The sequence below is a fragment of the Hibiscus syriacus genome, unplaced genomic scaffold, assembly GCF_006381635.1.
Source record: "Hibiscus syriacus cultivar Baekdansim isolate YM2019G1 unplaced genomic scaffold, ASM638163v2 tig00116975_pilon, whole genome shotgun sequence".
In the NCBI taxonomy this organism is placed as follows: Eukaryota; Viridiplantae; Streptophyta; class Magnoliopsida; order Malvales; family Malvaceae; genus Hibiscus; species Hibiscus syriacus.
The window spans coordinates 1,149,174-1,165,763 of NW_024063499.1; the positions used below are offsets into that span (position 1 = coordinate 1,149,174).

The 16,590-nt window shown below is 37.6% G+C and overlaps 2 protein-coding genes across 2 annotated transcripts; one reads left to right on the forward strand and one right to left on the reverse strand.

The window, feature by feature from the left end:
- Positions 1 to 5,661: 5,661 nt before the first annotated feature.
- On the reverse strand, positions 5,662 to 9,934 carry LOC120192384 (ATP-dependent 6-phosphofructokinase 6-like). The gene is made up of 13 exons (XM_039195174.1): positions 9,791 to 9,934; positions 9,194 to 9,240; positions 9,066 to 9,105; positions 8,782 to 8,844; positions 8,551 to 8,688; positions 8,276 to 8,434; positions 8,095 to 8,148; positions 7,841 to 7,909; positions 7,595 to 7,724; positions 7,184 to 7,449; positions 7,050 to 7,092; positions 6,799 to 6,953; positions 5,662 to 6,253 (listed from the first exon to the last, which is right to left on the reverse strand). Exons 1-13 carry the CDS (start codon positions 9,890 to 9,892, stop codon positions 5,978 to 5,980), a joined length of 1,542 nt encoding a protein of 513 aa, XP_039051105.1. The 5' UTR covers positions 9,893 to 9,934; the 3' UTR covers positions 5,662 to 5,977.
- An 830-nt stretch (positions 9,935 to 10,764) lies between these two features.
- Positions 10,765 to 12,197, forward strand: LOC120192386 (early nodulin-93-like). Its single transcript, XM_039195176.1, has 5 exons — positions 10,765 to 10,783; positions 10,821 to 10,945; positions 11,164 to 11,225; positions 11,723 to 11,798; positions 12,014 to 12,197. Exons 2-5 carry the CDS (start codon positions 10,831 to 10,833, stop codon positions 12,103 to 12,105), a joined length of 345 nt encoding a protein of 114 aa, XP_039051107.1. The 5' UTR covers positions 10,765 to 10,783; positions 10,821 to 10,830; the 3' UTR covers positions 12,106 to 12,197.
- The last annotated feature ends 4,393 nt before the right edge of the window (positions 12,198 to 16,590 follow it).

Consider the following 16,590-nt stretch of genomic DNA (forward strand, 5'->3'; position numbering starts at 1 on the left):
TAGGGTCGAAATGTTCCCTTTCCCTCCTGGACTCTTGTTTAGAAGTACCTAACGGTACAACCGCAGTTGATTTTGGGCTGGAGATTGTAACACCTTTGCTGGAGTGTTTGATGTTGTTAACCTCTCCATCCCTCTCCCTCATAGGAGGCTTCTTACTGGCTTCCCCATCCTTAATCTTGCCTTGCTTTATGGCCGACTCAATCATTTCTCCGGCCATAACCAAGTCTGAAAAGCTTCCTGATGTGATCGCCACCAAATGCCCGAAGTATGGAGCCTTCAGAGTCTGCACGAAAAGTTTCCGGGTTTCCTTTTCATCTAACGGTGGATGAACTTGCACAGCCAAGTCCCTCCATTTTTGTGCGTACTGCCTGAAACTCTCGTTATGCTTCTTTTCCATGTTTTGTAGCATAACTCGATCTGGCCTTATGTCATTGTTATGCTTGTATTGTTCCAGAAATGACTTGGCCAGGTCCTTCCAGGTCTTGATATTTGATCGGCTTAGCTGGTTGTACCACCGAATGGCTGAGCCCGACAGACTATCCTGAAAGCAGTGGATCAGGAGTTGGTCATTTCCTCCATATCCTGTCATCTTTCGGCAGAACATGGTGATGTGAGCGGATGGGCAACTATTCCCGTCAAACTTCTCGAACTCCGGGGACTTAAATTTCGGGGGAAGAACCAAGTCCGGGACTAGACTAAGTTCCGTTGCATCGATTTCATGGTAGTCACGGTCTCCTTTGACTATATTCATTTGGTCCTCCAATTGTTTGATTTTTTCCTCCATCTTCCTCGCTTTTCCCTCTTCATCCAAATCCGGTACATGGTAATAACCCGGATTGTTCTTAGGGTTAAATACAGAGGACAAGGGCTTTGATTTTGCAGCAGATGAGTCCCCTCGAAGTTCTGGTAAGATTTCAGGTGAGATAACCACTTGTGGGGTAGGTTGTATAGTTACCCCTTCCGATGAACCTGCCCCAGGCGCACTGGTCTGTTGTAGGCCAATTAACTTGGCAACGATCTGGTCAACCAATGACTCTTGGTTCTTTGCGATTGTTTCCAGAATATTTCGACTGTTCTGGTTTATCTTGTCCTCTAACTCCTTCTGTAGTTTTAACATATTCTCCTCGATTTGTGTAATTCTGGCTTCCATCCTCTTCTTTTTTAAACTAGTGTTATGTGGATGGGGTGTGTCCAATACTTGAGGCGGTGTATCCAGTATTTGCTCCCTTTGATGAGACATGTTTATGTTAGTTAATGTGAATGCAAAGAAAATAACAAAATGCAAAGAAAATAAGAAATGCAAAATGTCTAAATATATGATGCATGAAATGTCCGAGGCATTGATCCAAAAAATGTGCCTGTTATTCTGAATAACCCTTATTGGTGACAAAAGTGTTACGTCTGAAGAGACAAAAAACTCTTTTTGATGGTACAAATCCTGTACAGCTTCTGACAAGTTGATTCGTCTTTTTCACTAGTTGAATATCCTGTCGAACCATTCTGGCTCCTTTGGCTAAAATGTGCAAATAATGAGATGCTTGCCCCAAAAAAGATCTCAAAGGACTGCATCTCCGACTTTCACTTTCTACCGAGCTTGTTTCTAACGAAAGTGTCATTGGAGCCCTCCATCGAGAGAAACTATCCGAAGCTTGCTTCTTGAATTCGTCAGTAATGGCATCCAGCTCAGCTAGTGTTTCACCATCTTGTTCTTGTGGTTTTCGAAAGGAGCGACCGGGTCAGTGACCTTTTCCTCGTATTGCCCCTGCAACTTTGCCTTTGAGTATTCTTTGACCACGGTTGGACTTCTGAGTTTTTTTTATCTCTTTGTATTATAACCCCTTTGTCTGTTAATGCAGATTATTTACGTTTAACCAACACATTTTTGGTGGATCAACACCTCGTTTTAAATGATGCGAATGATGAGAACAAAATGAGAAAAAAATAAAATAAAAAGAGTTAGTGAGGTAAATCAAAACAATAATAAAAATGAAAAATGCTACCCCACATGATATCTACCCCACATGCTTATTATTCCTACCCGGACATGATCTCTATCCCGCATGCTAATTTCAAACAAAACCTAACCACATGTTTGTCTAGTTCGCATGCTTTGAACAGAAAATAAAGCAGGAAATAAAACAGCCTAAGGTTTGGAATGAGGTTTCGGGGTGGGCTCTAATTCCCTGTACTCTCCCGGTTTAGGTTCTAAAAAGGTACTCGAGTTCCCCTTGTCGGTGCCCCCTTGGGCTTGCCAGACCCTTAGTCCTAAGCCCATTATAAGCTTGTGTGGACTAAGTTAAACTCGAGAGGAAACATTCCCTTATGCCCATACGGAGAATGAATTCACACGAAGGCATAAGGTATATGAATCCCGAAGGTTACTTGCTAGGCCCATACGGTGAATAAATTCACACGAAGGCGTCGCTTTCGCCCCCACTTAAAAGGGTTCGGAGCTCGGGTATAGAGCCTGAGATAGAAACTTTTCAAAAATCTGAAATCATTGAAAAATGTTAGTACAACTATTTATTTGAAAAATAATCAAAGGTAAATAATCGGAACCGAATAAATAAATTAAAATTTAAACTTACAATTTTCGCATAAAAAGACAACCAGAAATTAATTCTGGCCTGACTCACTTACCTGTCCCCAGCGGAGTCGCCAAGCTGTCGCGACCGTCTTTCGGTTGGGCCCCGGAATTGGGCTTCGACTTGGATTAAATGTGGTTAGGAGTCGCCACCGACCACTTTAAAACGAATTTAGGTGGGTCGGACACCATCTTACCTGATCTGCGTTGTACCAGAAATGTGTCGGGTTCGGGAGTCGGTTACGGTCAAGGAAGGATTAGCACCCTTGAACTGCCCTTTCGGTACCAATTAATTTATCGGTTGTCTTTAATTACAAAATTAGAATTTAAAAACCCGATTCAAATTACTTACCTTTGATAAAAAAAAATATTAGATAAGAAATATTAAATAAATACTACATAAACCAAAGGAAAAAAAGTAATAAAATAAACTAAATAAATAAATAAAAACCATAATAAATAAAGGACCATATGGTGAATTTGCCCAATGTTCAAAACCATGGGATTTATTTAATCTCGCGCAAAAGAAAATGGCCAAAATAATGGCTTTTCCGAGTGTTAATTGAATCCATGCGTTTAGGAACATTGAAATCATATAACAGGATAAATAATTACAATATTATTTAATGCCACTAATAAAGTAGTCCAATAAAAGATGTTAACAACATGCACAAAACCAGTTAAAGGAGCAATTTAAAAAAAGCTAACAGCTGGCACTAACCTCACAAAGCTCGAGACTGCACAATCCAGCTTTGAGATTTTCTTCTCTGAGTTGGTTGGGGATATGTTGCGACCGAGAGGTAAGTCGTTCTCCTTTTTCACTTTTCGTTCCCCTTTCACTTCTCTCAGGAAAAATAAATACGGCTAACTTCGGGCTTTCCTCTTCGATCCGAGGTGAGAACTTCTCTGATTTCTTCTTTGCTTCTTTGTTCCCCTCTGTTTTTTTTAGTTTCGAATGTTCTTTGTTTTTTTTTTTGTGATATTTTTCGAAACTATTTTTTGGTGTAACCCCCACTCCTTTTAAAATCCGCACTTGGTTTTTCAAGAATGTACCTCGGGAGGGCTAGATCTAAAAAAATAGATTTTGATTGCCCTCACTCCGATCCTCGGCAAAGAACCCATTTTTGGGTTTTATTCGAAACAAAACGATGAAGTAAATGCACATGCAAGATAAAACGAGGAAGATATGATTTTTTTACCCTTTATTTTGCTTCGAAACGATTACAAAATGTTGATCTCCGAGATTGCTTTGCTCGTATTTCGCTAATGAATACTCGTAAGATTTGTGTGTGTGCTATCGTGGTAATCTCTAGGTAATATTCTCGTGCATCAAATCGTCCCCCCTTTTGAATGGTTCGATTACATGTATTTATAATAAAAACCAAACACTATTTTTAGAATCCTATTCAAGATAGAGTCCTAATATATCTTGGTTGCTTGTTGTTTATTTTCCTTGAATGGCGTTGGTGGTTACCGAGAAGCCCGGTCGTTGGGGGTGTGCTGCCGTGAAAAATGGCGCAGAATAAGAAAGCTTCTAGAACCCTTGCATCAGTTTGGGTTGAGGACTTGGACTCGGTTTGGGGCTCCAAGTTGGCTTCGGGTCACGTGTGATCTGTTGGACCTCACAGGTTTCTGCTGGGCTCTTTGGTCTTGGGCCTGTGAAATAAAATGTAAATATATGTATATATATATGTATATAATTATATAATATAATATTATATAAATAACGGTGGACGAAATTAAATGTCTTCAAGAATACAGATGCATGCCTCGTGGCACATGGATAACGATACCAAGCTTCAACATGAAGAATATGGACGTCTAGTGAATATCTTTGTCAGGAGTTCTTTATACAAAGGAGGATGCAACTTGACTTGGTTTCCAATTTACTTGAATGCTAAAGAAAATTACATGAGTTAAATTAAATTTCAATCAATATTATGGAATCTACTAACTGGACCTGGAGAGAGGTTCAAACCATTTAGAAGTAAACGAAGATTGATAAGAAAGCAGCAGAAAAAAGAAGAGCCACCAGCATAACGATGCTCCAAGGTGAAGTCCCGGATCAATGAACGGCCTCGTATTCAAGACGCTGCTGCCGAAACGCAGTCCTTCCACCAGACGAAAATGAGATGAAGAAGAAAAAGATTAACAGAAGCGGGAAGAGTAAAACGAATAGCTGAAAGTTAATGGCGGAGTTATGTAACTGGGCCTTGTAATCAGCATATCGAGAGAGACAAAGCAAGAGAATGACAATCCCAAATATAGTAAGCAAGGGGAGAGGCGGTGTTGAAACGGAAGACAGGGTCTGGTTTGTCCACCCTTGTTTCCACTGAGGACCCCTTCGCTTAGGATACAACCATTCCATTTCCTCTACTCGGTGGCTGGGATGGATAATTGATATATAAGTCCATAGGTTTTGTTTTGGCATAAATTCTTTGAGTGTAAGCTTGCCTTCTTTTCTTTTTCTTTAGATTAAGGGACACTCAAGTATCTGGTACCAAATTATATTTTGTTTTAAAGGTGCTTGGAATTGTCAGTTTTTAGCCCATGTAACTAAAAAGCACTGTCATCGTAATGGAAAAGCCGAAGTGGGAAACAACTTCAAGACCTAGTTTTAAGCATGTTATAATGAACTTTCCAAGCAGTCATGTAATTATACAATAATAACATGCTTAAATAATTATCAAAATTTATAGATCTCTTCGTAGCATATGAAGAACAATACCAAGATTCAAGCTTCAACATGAACATGGACGTCTCGTGATTGTCCTTGTCAGCAGTTTGGCTGTTTCTCGTGTTTCATACATCATAGAAAAAACATAGCACGAAGTAAACTCCAATTTTGACTAGAACCTAAAAATCAAATTCAATTAACTCAAATCATACATAATCTAATTTGATCATGAAAAGTTGACAACCCAAAACTAATATAAACTCGAAACAACTTGAACCTCAAACCAATAACACAGATGACCAAACTCAAACGGACATAAATCTGAATTGATCTAAATTTGTACTGACCCAACCTAAAAAGAACATGAACCTCAAATAAAAAATTGAGCTTAATCCAAAACTGACTCGAAAATCGTAAAATTCAAATTAATAGGACCCAAAAACTAACCCGATACATCCAGTTCAGAAGTATAACAAAAGGTAACAAGAAAGACAAATATAATGCAAGCAAATCACACATTTCCAGGGCCATGTAAGCAAACTATGAACTTCTCAAAGTCAAAGCACCACCACCAAAATTTCAAACTACCAAGTAATTCATACAACAGAAACTGAGGGACCGAGTAACTATTTAACTGATTATTTAAGGATAGTGGAGTGCTACCTCTTAAAGTGATGGCAAATTTGACTGACCACATAAGATGGGAGAGGGAACTTTCATGACATACAAGGACTGTCTTCGGCCACCGATATTCCGTCTTTACAATTGTCCACAACCAACAAGCCAGTTGCTGACAGACAAGGATTGTCTTTGGTCACTGATGTTCTGTCTTTAAAATTTTCACTATCCAAAATGCCAGTTGTTGGTTGTTTCTCTTCCTTGGATTTGGCAATATCTCGGGGGTTCAGGAAGCTAGGCTGGTTGGTTGAAGAGAGCAGTCTCGCCCACATCCTATCGGTGATGACGACCTTGTTCTGTTTCTCGGTGATGCGCTGCAGATTAAAATTACAATGAAGATATTAACCGTAAACCTTTTAAAAAAAAAACATGAGAAAAATATCTTCTCATTCTCATAAATTCAGTCAGGAAAGTGTTTGAATATTAGTGGGACACAAAATGCAGCCATATATTATATGACAATCCTTTAACAAGTAAAATCAAAAGACAAAAACCCAATGACTAAACCTATATATATACATATATATGCTACTCCCATGCAACTGGAACTGTCTATTGGGCGGAGTGGGTTGGTTTTAGGTCAGCATCAGGCCAATCTAGAATGATATTTATGATCAAATCGAGCTGGTTCAAATTCTGATCTGAGTTTTCGGGATTGTGTCAAAATTTACAGGTCTACCATGCAACCTACAACAGTTCTTTCTTTCCCATTCTTGTATTTAACCTGTATTCTAGGTTTCTGTCTCAAAGCAAAGCCAGAATAACTAACAGAAATTGGAGTCAACAATGTTCATGGTCAATGTGTACAGCGGACACTTGGACTAACAGAGAAATTATGAAAGGGTGTCCTGGAACGTACATTAAATGGAATGTAAGCATGTCTTGCATTGACAGGACCGACAGTGAAGCCTGTATACCCAGCCATTGCTCCATGTACAGCACTATGAGCAAGTAGGGTGCAGTAGACATTATCAGAAGCAATGCTAGGAATAGCCCGGATCATGTACGTAGGATCTGAAAGCAAAAATTTTGATGTAAAATATTATGCACGTTACTAAAAGGTTGAATATGGTAGGGACAGAGTAAATAAAGAGCGAATGAGATATTAACCTATATATTTAAGATTAATGGGCATCTTTTTCGCAAAATAGTCCTACACAAAGTGATAATAGACAGTTAAAGATTTCAGTGTAGATGTTAAATGGACATCTAGTCAGTAGCCATGAATTAATTGAAGTTTATACCTTTATCCTGTGAGAGATCCACAGCCCAACATCTTGAAGAAGCTTGTTTCCAGAAGCATCTTGCTGGTCCAAGGACTGCAAGCTCTCTGAAAGAAGATCCTGTCCTGCTCCTTCAGCTATAACAATGACCATATGTCCGTTTTCTTTGAGTCGTTTTTCGATATATTCATAAAGTCCACCACTTCCTTCAAGATAGAATGGTGACTCTGGAATCAAGCAACAATCAACATCACGGCTGGCAAGAGTAGCATACATTGCAATGAAACCTGCAGCATAGGTTAAGGAAGATCAATAAAGAAGGGATCGAATAACACCGACTACACAAACAAAGAAAAAACTAGAGACACTAGGTAGTAGCAATTACATAATTGTCAAGAGTCAATCTATTATGATCATAACAACTAAGCATACCACTATAGCGCCCCATTAGCTTCACAAGTCCAATGCCATTCTCAATACTTGTAGCTTCAACATGTGCTGCATTAATGGCGCGTTGGGCCTCCTCTACCGCCGTATCAAAACCAAATGATTTGTCAATAACCTGAACCAAAATCAGCAACCCATCACAATGCCTTCTCATGGATTAATCAACAAGTCTTTTAAGCAGTTACAAGAACAAAATTTAAAGAGAACTACAACTTTGAAGATGAGAAATACCGGAATATCATTGTCAATAGTTTTTGGAATTCCAGCAACAGCTACTTTGAGGCCACGTCGCCTAATTTCCTAACAAGATCATTAAACATAATAACAATTAATTACATTGTATCCAAATTAATGCCAATAATTTCTTAAAGGGATTGCGATTGTAGGTTCATCCTCGACTACATGTTGGTTAAATTGATCAACCACTATGCAACATATTTCTTATTTGACACTTAAAAGAATAAGAAAAGGCCAAATGCTAATACCTCAAAAATTACTGCTGCTCCTCTTTGTGTCCCGTCACCTCCAATTATATAAACCTGAACCGCTAAATGAGACAATTAGAAGCTATGCAGTAGCAGTCATTTGAAAAATATTTGATGCATAAATTCAAACAAACAGAGAGGAGGGTCAGACAGAAACCTCTACCCATGCACCTCAATATACCTGATTGATTCCACGATCCTGAATGCTGTCAACAATCTTAGATTTTTCATGACCCCCTCTTGATGTCCCAAGGATTGTACCACCGCGTTTATGGATATCATTGACAAACTTGGGAGTTAAGGTGATTGTGTTCTTTGCATAAAAACCCCTATATCCTCCCTAAAGGTGTACCAAGTATAAGTTGAAGGTAAAATTATCAAGTGATGGTGTTTTTCTTACAGATCATAATTCATAAACCAAGTAATCAAACAGTATTAAACCATAGGGTTACTTACATCTATTCCAAGAACTTTTCGGACACCATACATGTGATAGAGGCCACACACAATTTCTCTGATCACTGTGTTGAGTCCGGGGCATAAACCACCACATGTTACAATGCATGCATGCACTTCATCTGATCCAAAATACACCTGATAAGTGTAACAACTACCAGTCAGTGAACCGTCCATAGCTTATCATTCATAACTTCAACCCAATATCATGTGGGCAAGGTGAGAAGTTACCCTTTGGCGAGGTCCTGCACGTCGAAAATGCACCCCTCTTGGACCATCCTTGTGAACTACAATCTGTAATAAAACTAGCGTATCACTTAACCATATTAATTAAGAAAGTATATCGGTAAGGATTTATGACTTGGACTGCAACACATAAAACACTTTAAAGGTTTTAAGCTTTTCTTTCTTGACCATGCTCCGCTCCAACAAAATACAAGTCTTAACAAACGAAGTATAACTTCAAATAAATTTTGCATAAAATGCAAAATCCAAGCAAGTAATCAAGGATTTACCTTCTGAGTGACAGTATCATCTGCATTAACAAAATATTGCCTGTGAATAAAAAGGCCAAACCACCATTAACCACGATCCAAAACCAATGAATTAGCTGAAGAAAAATTTCAGGTTTAATTTTACTCACTTGACAACTGAATAAGCCGGATTGTCTTGTAATGGGTTGGGATAGCTCTGCCACGGAAAGATATACCAATAAAACAAAATGCTCCACACATATATATGTAAATATAATTATATAAACAGAGTAACAAAAGGAAAGGAAGTGAAAAGGAAATCTGTAACTTAGAGGTATCGAAATAAAAAACAAATAATAAAAAAAGAAACTTGAGCTCCCTGCAATAAAAAAAAAGGAATGAAATCCAAAGCTGATGAAATTACTATCAATAAACAAAAATCTCAACAAGATGCACATCATCTCTGTTGATCTAAAGTGAAAGACAAATCATTAACTTAAAGTTACTAAAAAAAACTGAACTCTCGCCTCTCAGCAGTGATCAAATAACTATCACTAAACAAAAATCTCAACAATGTGCAACTCATGTCTCTCTGATTTCTCAACGCTGAACAGAGCAATGAAATCCAAAGCTGATAAAATCACTATTACTGAACAAAAAATGCACCTCATCTAGTCTCTCTTGATCTAAAGTAACTGATCAGTTCGAAGTAAGTAAATACATACACACATTCAAATAGAACAAAAAGGAAAAAGAAGAAAGCGTACCGGTAGATCAGGGAGGTAATCAGTGAAGTGAGGAACATCTTCGAGCACGTAACCGCCGGGGCCGGTGACTAACTTCATCTGCGTATCGCCGGGATTTTCCATCGCTAGCTTTCTCTAAACGGGAATGTTCGACTCTATCCTCTCTGTTCTCAGCGAATAGCTTAGATAATTCTTTTTTTCTTTAGAAAAAACTGGAAAGAATCGGTCGCCAATCTTAAATGTTTATATATAGGAGAGGTGTCTTGTCCGAGGAGAGAATATTTTGGATTAATGACACCTGAGAGACCACTTTCACCGTATGGAGCGGCGTCGTTTTGGCTTGGATCTAATCCCAGGTCTTGGTTTTGCTTCGCGGAAAACAGATGGCGCCGCATTCGTTGTATACTTTATGTACCTTTCCCTAACCCACTGATTTTCTACGCGTCGATAGCTCGTGTTTTTTATGTGTACTTAAAATTTTGATTCGATTACTGTAAAATAAAAATGAATTTAGTTAAAACATTTATATTTTGAAATATACTATATCAGGGATTATTAAATTATATTGAAACTATTTTTTATCTTTAAATCTTTAAATATTATAAAATATGATTAATTTATTATAAAAAATATCTTTAAATTATTTTTAAATATTATAAATACAGCCTACAGAAAGTGTATCTGGCGTATAATATCTTTATCCTATATAATATAAAAAATGTTAATTCAAAAAATAGTATTTAAAAATTTTGATATTTGAATAAAAAAATCCATATATGACAATAAATTTAAAATTAAATAATTATAGTTTTAAACTGAAAATGTATTTAATGTATAAATTCAATATTAGGAAAAGAAATAATTAACAGCATCGGATTTATTGATTTTTTATCCAATTTTATCAGAACTGATAAATCAGTGGACGGTTCTGATGGAAAGATGAAAGTGGTAAGCTATACTATATTTAATCGATCCTTTACTTTCTTCTCTCTTAAAGCTCTCATCGTCACCAAAGCTTCCAAAAAAAAACTATTTCGGTTCTTTAAGTTGCGGATTAGAGAATGGGAATTCCATCAGAAATAAGGGATGTTTGGATAACGAGAAAAACAAATTCCTTATTGATTCCTTCTCCTGCTGAAGACGAGAAGAAGTTAAGAGCCCAGCAATTCTCTCAAGGTTGGATTTTTTTTCTTTCATTTCCTTCATTTTTTGCAGCTGAAAAATTGCAGGGAAATTTCTCTCTCTCATATTTTTTGGCAATTTCTTATAATTTAACCTGATATTCATTTGGATGTCTAGAATCAATCACATAAGAATGCTTTTTTTACCCTGAAATTATTTGTTTCTGCGTCAAATGCAATTGTTAATGTCTTTGATTTTTGTTCAATCCGCAGAAGGAGTTCGTGCCGGTATCAAGGCGGCTGCGATTACCGCCGTCGTCAGCGCTGTGCCTACAGTAAGTTAACGTTAATCTTGTTGTTATCGATTTGATTTTTACAATAAATGAAATGAAATTACCCAAAATAAAAAGAAAGGGCAGTATCCTGAAAATTTTAGTTCTTTGAGTTTAGCTTAAAACTATCATCTCTTGCTCACTGAGCCTCAGCTTAAAATTCTGTCCAGGTGGCCATGGATACAAACTCGCTTTAGCGACAATAGCTTCCCAATTAAGGGCTTGGGGTTATGGTTATGACATTTTATAAATGAAAAATTACTCCTTTGCAATCTAGTTTGGACTTTCATGTATTTTGAGATCAAAACTCAACTAACTGATTGCCTGCATAATTTTTACTGCTGTACGTTATAAAATGGCTTTACCAAAACTATTCTTCCATTGTCATGAACTCAAACTCAATTGGTAAAAGTTCAGTACTCAGATCTTTTACATGCGTGAATAACATTCTAATTTATTTCCGATTGTATTTGAATCCCCCGGGACTGCTCTTTTTTCAGTTGATCGCTGTTCGTAAGATTCCTTGGGCAAAGACAAACCTCAACCACACTGCTCAAGCACTTATCATCAGTGGAGGTATTTTCAATTCTATATCACCTTGATGTATTAGTCTTTGCCATGGGTTTCTTGCAAGTCCTAACATATGAATCCATGATTTCTACATGGCATCATATTGATCTGTGTATCCATTGAGGACATAGAAATAGGAGATAAATGGGAATGACTGGTTATTATAATTGATAGCACCACTTTCCTCGAGTAATAATATGGCTATCCTTGTTCATTAACAGCATCGATTGCAGCTTACTTCATTACCGTCGATAAAACCGTGTTGGAAAGTGCTAGGAGAAATTCTCGAGCTCAGTTGGACAAAAATGTTTAAAGTCAGAACCGAAGGTAGTGGCAAAGGTTCCGAGGCTAACTATATAGTTTAAAGCTGTTTTATGGCAAATAATGCCGCCATTTTCCCCCGTAAAGCTGTTTTAAGAGTAAACAAATGATGTTTTATGTTTCTGTTTACAGCCACGAGGTTATATTTCTTGTGTCCTTTAACTTGAAACTGAGTTCTTTCATGGTGTTTTGGCTCGATATACACTTTTTAATTACATGTTTTTGCAGAATAAAGATGGTGGAATGTATTATTAAGAAGAGAAAATCGCCTCAGTGACCAAAAAAAAGTTATAATATACGATTTTAACCAACTTTTTTTGGATTTGCCAAAATGACCAACAAAATCGCAACGCGAAATAAAAATCGCAACGCGATCCCCAGAATCGCAAATCAGTTTCCAAAATCGCAACGCGATTCTTGAAAATCGCGATGCGATAGTACAAATTCGCATTGCGATTTTCAATAATCGCAACGCGAATATGAAAATCGCAACGCGAACACATAAATCGCAACGCGTATCCGTAAATCGCAACGTGTATCCGTAAATCGCAACGCGTATGGGTAAATCGCAATGCGTATCCGTATATCGCAACGCGTATCCGTAAATCGCAACGATAATACATAAAATCGCAACGCGTATCCGTAAATCGCAACGTGTATCCGTAAATCGCAACGCGTATCCGTAAATCGCAATGCGTATCCGTAAATCGCAACGCGTATCCGTAAATCGCAACGATAATCCGTAAATCGCAACGCGTATCCGTAAATCGCAACGATAATCCGTAAATCGCAACGAGAATCTGTAAATCGCAACGATAATCCGTAAATCGCAACGAGAATCTGTAAATCACAACACTGAAATTTTGGGTATATAACACTGAAATCATAAACTAAATCCCTAAATCGCAACTCATTCCATCTCCATCTATCACTCTCTCCGGCGACATCCGTTCCTATATCCAACGACATCCTTCCCAATCCGGCAACAGGTTTTAGTTTCGCAGCTCGTCTGTTTAGTAAATTAATTTACAACCATGAAATCATCTGATCATGTTTGGATAGATTTGTGTTTTGGAGGGTCATGGGATAATGTTCATGGTGTTTTACAATATATGCCTTTACCCATGAATCTTCAACTAAAATTGTCTTTACAAAAGTTAACTTATGAAACTCTAATGCTACGTGTTTCAAATAAATTGAATTTAGAGCCCCTAAGTGGATTTAGGCTATCTTATCAGAGAAATGGTAAAGTTTATTTGTTAACCGACAATGAAGATGTTGAACGATTCATTGCTTACATTAGTGTTTCACAAGATGATGTTACATTGTATGTTGTTGAACCTAGAAGTAGTATTGTTGGGTCAGTAGCGGGTAGTAATCAACTAAGTTTTTCTCAAAACCCACAACCTTTCTCTAATCCAAATCCCAATCAACTTTCAGCACCAAATTTCGGTTTTCGTATTGACCAGTTAGACGATGATGAGCCAACAGAAAAAATTATGAGTACTAGTCAGTATTCGAAATTTGGTCTTGGTCAATATCCGGACTTTGATATTGGTCAATACACGGATTTTGATGATGTTTCAGAAGAAGAAACAGACCATGTGTGTAATGATTTTAATATTGGTCAATACCCGAATTTTGATGATGAAACACCCGTTGTCGAGGAAGATGTTGTTGATGATAATGAGGAGGAAGTTACGACTGTGAATGAACATGTTGAACATCCATTCTGTAATTCATATAATCCTGAAGAAGAAAAAGAAGAAGAAAAGTCCCCGAAGAAAAAAATGCCACGGGAGTATAACTGGAATATGCCAGAATTACTTCAGTTACCGGAAGAAGAGTTGGCAAAGAAAGCAGTTGATTGTTACACAAAAGTTATTCGTGTCAAGAAAGATGATTGTTTTGATACAAAGGAAGACTTGAAGATAGCTTTGTATACAAAATGTGTGGAAGATGGCTATCAACTAAAAGTTAACAAATCAAGCAAAGATCGTTTCGAAACAAGGTGTATGATTGACAAAAACTGTACGTGGCGTATGATTGCAAAGAGAATAAAAGATTGCAAAATGTTTCAAGTTAGGACTTTTATTGATAAACATACATGTTCAAGAACCCAAGTTTTTCCTCACCATAGACAGGCAAACAAAAAGGTGTTGGGTGGTTTTCTGGCTGAGTTAATGTTTTTGAATGGCAGGGTATATCGGGGACATGAAATTATGACTGACATGAATGCTCGGTTCAAGATTAGTATATCATATTCTCAAGCTTGGAGAGCCAAATGTTATGCCTTGGAATTGTTGAGGGGGTCGCCAGAAGCATCGTTTGCCCAACTGCCGGCTTATTGTCACAATTTAAAGCTGAAAAATCCTGGGTCGGTAACTCATATCAAAACAGATAGAGATGGACGCTTTGAGTTGCTGTTTATCGCCATTGGTGCTACGGTTAGTAAATCAATATAATTTTGTTGACTCATTTTTGTTAGTTACATGCATTTCACATTTAAATGATTATATTTCTTGTGTATATTATTTTGTAGATTCGTTCGTTTATTACTTGCATGCGCCCAGTTATTATAGTTGACGGAGCACATTTGAAAGGTCGATACCTTGGAGTAAACTTATTAGCAGTAGCCATGGATGCTAACAATGGGATATTGCCAATAGCTTACGGGGTTGGCAAATCTGAAACCTCTGATTCATGGACATGGTTTATGGGGCATCTTAGGGATTGCATAGGTCCTATTAGCAATCTGACAATCATATCCGATAGGGCAAACTCAATTGACAACGCTGTTAGAAGGTGTTTCCCAGATGCTTTTCATGGACTTTGTGGTGTTCATTTGTATAGAAATCTAAAATCAAGGTCTGCTGGTATAAAAAAGCACAAATGGACATACTGGAAGGCTGTAAAAGCTTATCGGGAAGTGGATTTCAATAAGCATATAAATTGTTTAAGACGTGTTTTGCCTCAGTGTGCTCAAACACTAGAAGATGTCGGGTTTGAAAGATGGTCAAGAGTACATCAACTTGGAGCAAGATATGGTTTCATGACGTCTAATAGTGCAGAATCAATCAACGCTCTAAGTCGTCATTCCCGGAAATTACCCATTACTATGTTAATGGAGTTTTTTCGAGCCTCTATTCAACAGTGGTACTACAAGAAAAGAAACCATGCAGGTATTATTTCTTTGAATTCGTAACTTATCATATTTATATTTTACTAAGTATTGTTTATTTAAATTTACAGGAACATTGGAACATCGTGTTACACCATGGACTGAAAAAAAGATAACGAAACGTGTTGTGAAGTCAACGTCATGGAGAGTTGAACCATGTTCAAACACTTTGTTTCAAGTACTGGATAATAACTTAAATGGGCTAGTCGATCTAAATGCAAAGACGTGTAGTTGTATGAAATGGCAAACATCTGGTTATCCGTGTGGCCATGTTATAAAAGTTGCTCTTCATTTAAACCAAGATGATTCAAGCGCATACGCTATGGATTGCTACACTACAGAAGTTTATCGACAGACTTATGCCGAGATTGTCTACCCTATTCCACATCCTTCTGAGTGGGACATACCAGATGACTTACAAACAGTTTTGCCACCAGCCATGGACAGAAGGCTACCTGGCCGACCAAAAAGTCACGATCGTATACCGTCTAAGGGTGAAGAGAAGAAGAGATCGACATGTAGTCGGTGCAAGGAAAGTGGTCATACAAGGTTGACATGTGGATCACCAGTGCCATCAAAATCATCTTTTCCTCTACCAAAATATGGATCCTCATCAAAATCCAAAGCTCATATGGTGTCAAGCAAAAGGCAATCATCTTTAAAATCCCAATCACGATTGGCTTCACCTTTTGAGACTGTTAACTTAGGTGATTTTTAAATGCAAACGTTGTATTATGTGGATTTTATGTGTGAACTTTTAACATTTTCAGTTGAATTAATGACTCAGGCCAACCATTTTGACTTAACCAACTCTTGTTATTCAGTTGTTATCACTATTAGGCATGCATTTGACTATCGCAACACGGAAAATACAATCGCAACGCGAAATGAAAATCCCAACATGAAAATCGCAATGCGGAAATGAAATCGCAACGAGAGAATCGCAATGCGAAATGAAAATCGCAATGCGAAATGAAAATCGCAACGAGAGAATCGCAATGCGAAATGAAAATCGCAATGCGAAATGAAAATCGCAATGCGAAATGGAAATCGCAATGCGAAATGAAAATCGCAACGAAAGAATCGCAATGCGAAATGAAAATCGCAATGCGAAATGAAAATCGCAACGAGATAATCGCAATGCGAAATTATAAACGCATTGCGATTTTCATTTCCGCATTGCGATTTTCATTTCGCATTGCGATTCTCTCGTTGCGATTTTCATTTCGCATTGCGATAGTCATTTTTGCCTTCAACATAATGCAGATTGAAATCAACAAAATCAACCATTACATT

Bases quoted from the DNA above. Each gene is read 5' to 3' on its own strand.
- LOC120192384 (XM_039195174.1), bottom strand. From the start codon at position 9,892: ATGGAAAATCCCGGCGATACGCAGATGAAGTTAGTCACCGGCCCCGGC. The intron at 7,725-7,840 runs GTATTTCTCATC...ATTTTGGTTCAG, and splicing joins CTATTGACAATGATATTCCG to GTTATTGACAAATCATTTGG. The intron at 6,954-7,049 runs GTTAATATCTCA...TTTTGCTTTCAG, and splicing joins CATTAATCTTAAATATATAG to ATCCTACGTACATGATCCGG.
- LOC120192386 (XM_039195176.1), top strand. From the start codon at position 10,831: ATGGGAATTCCATCAGAAATAAGGGATGTTTGGATAACGAGAAAAACA. The intron at 10,946-11,163 runs GTTGGATTTTTT...TTCAATCCGCAG, and splicing joins AGCCCAGCAATTCTCTCAAG to AAGGAGTTCGTGCCGGTATC. The intron at 11,226-11,722 runs GTAAGTTAACGT...CTCTTTTTTCAG, and splicing joins TCGTCAGCGCTGTGCCTACA to TTGATCGCTGTTCGTAAGAT.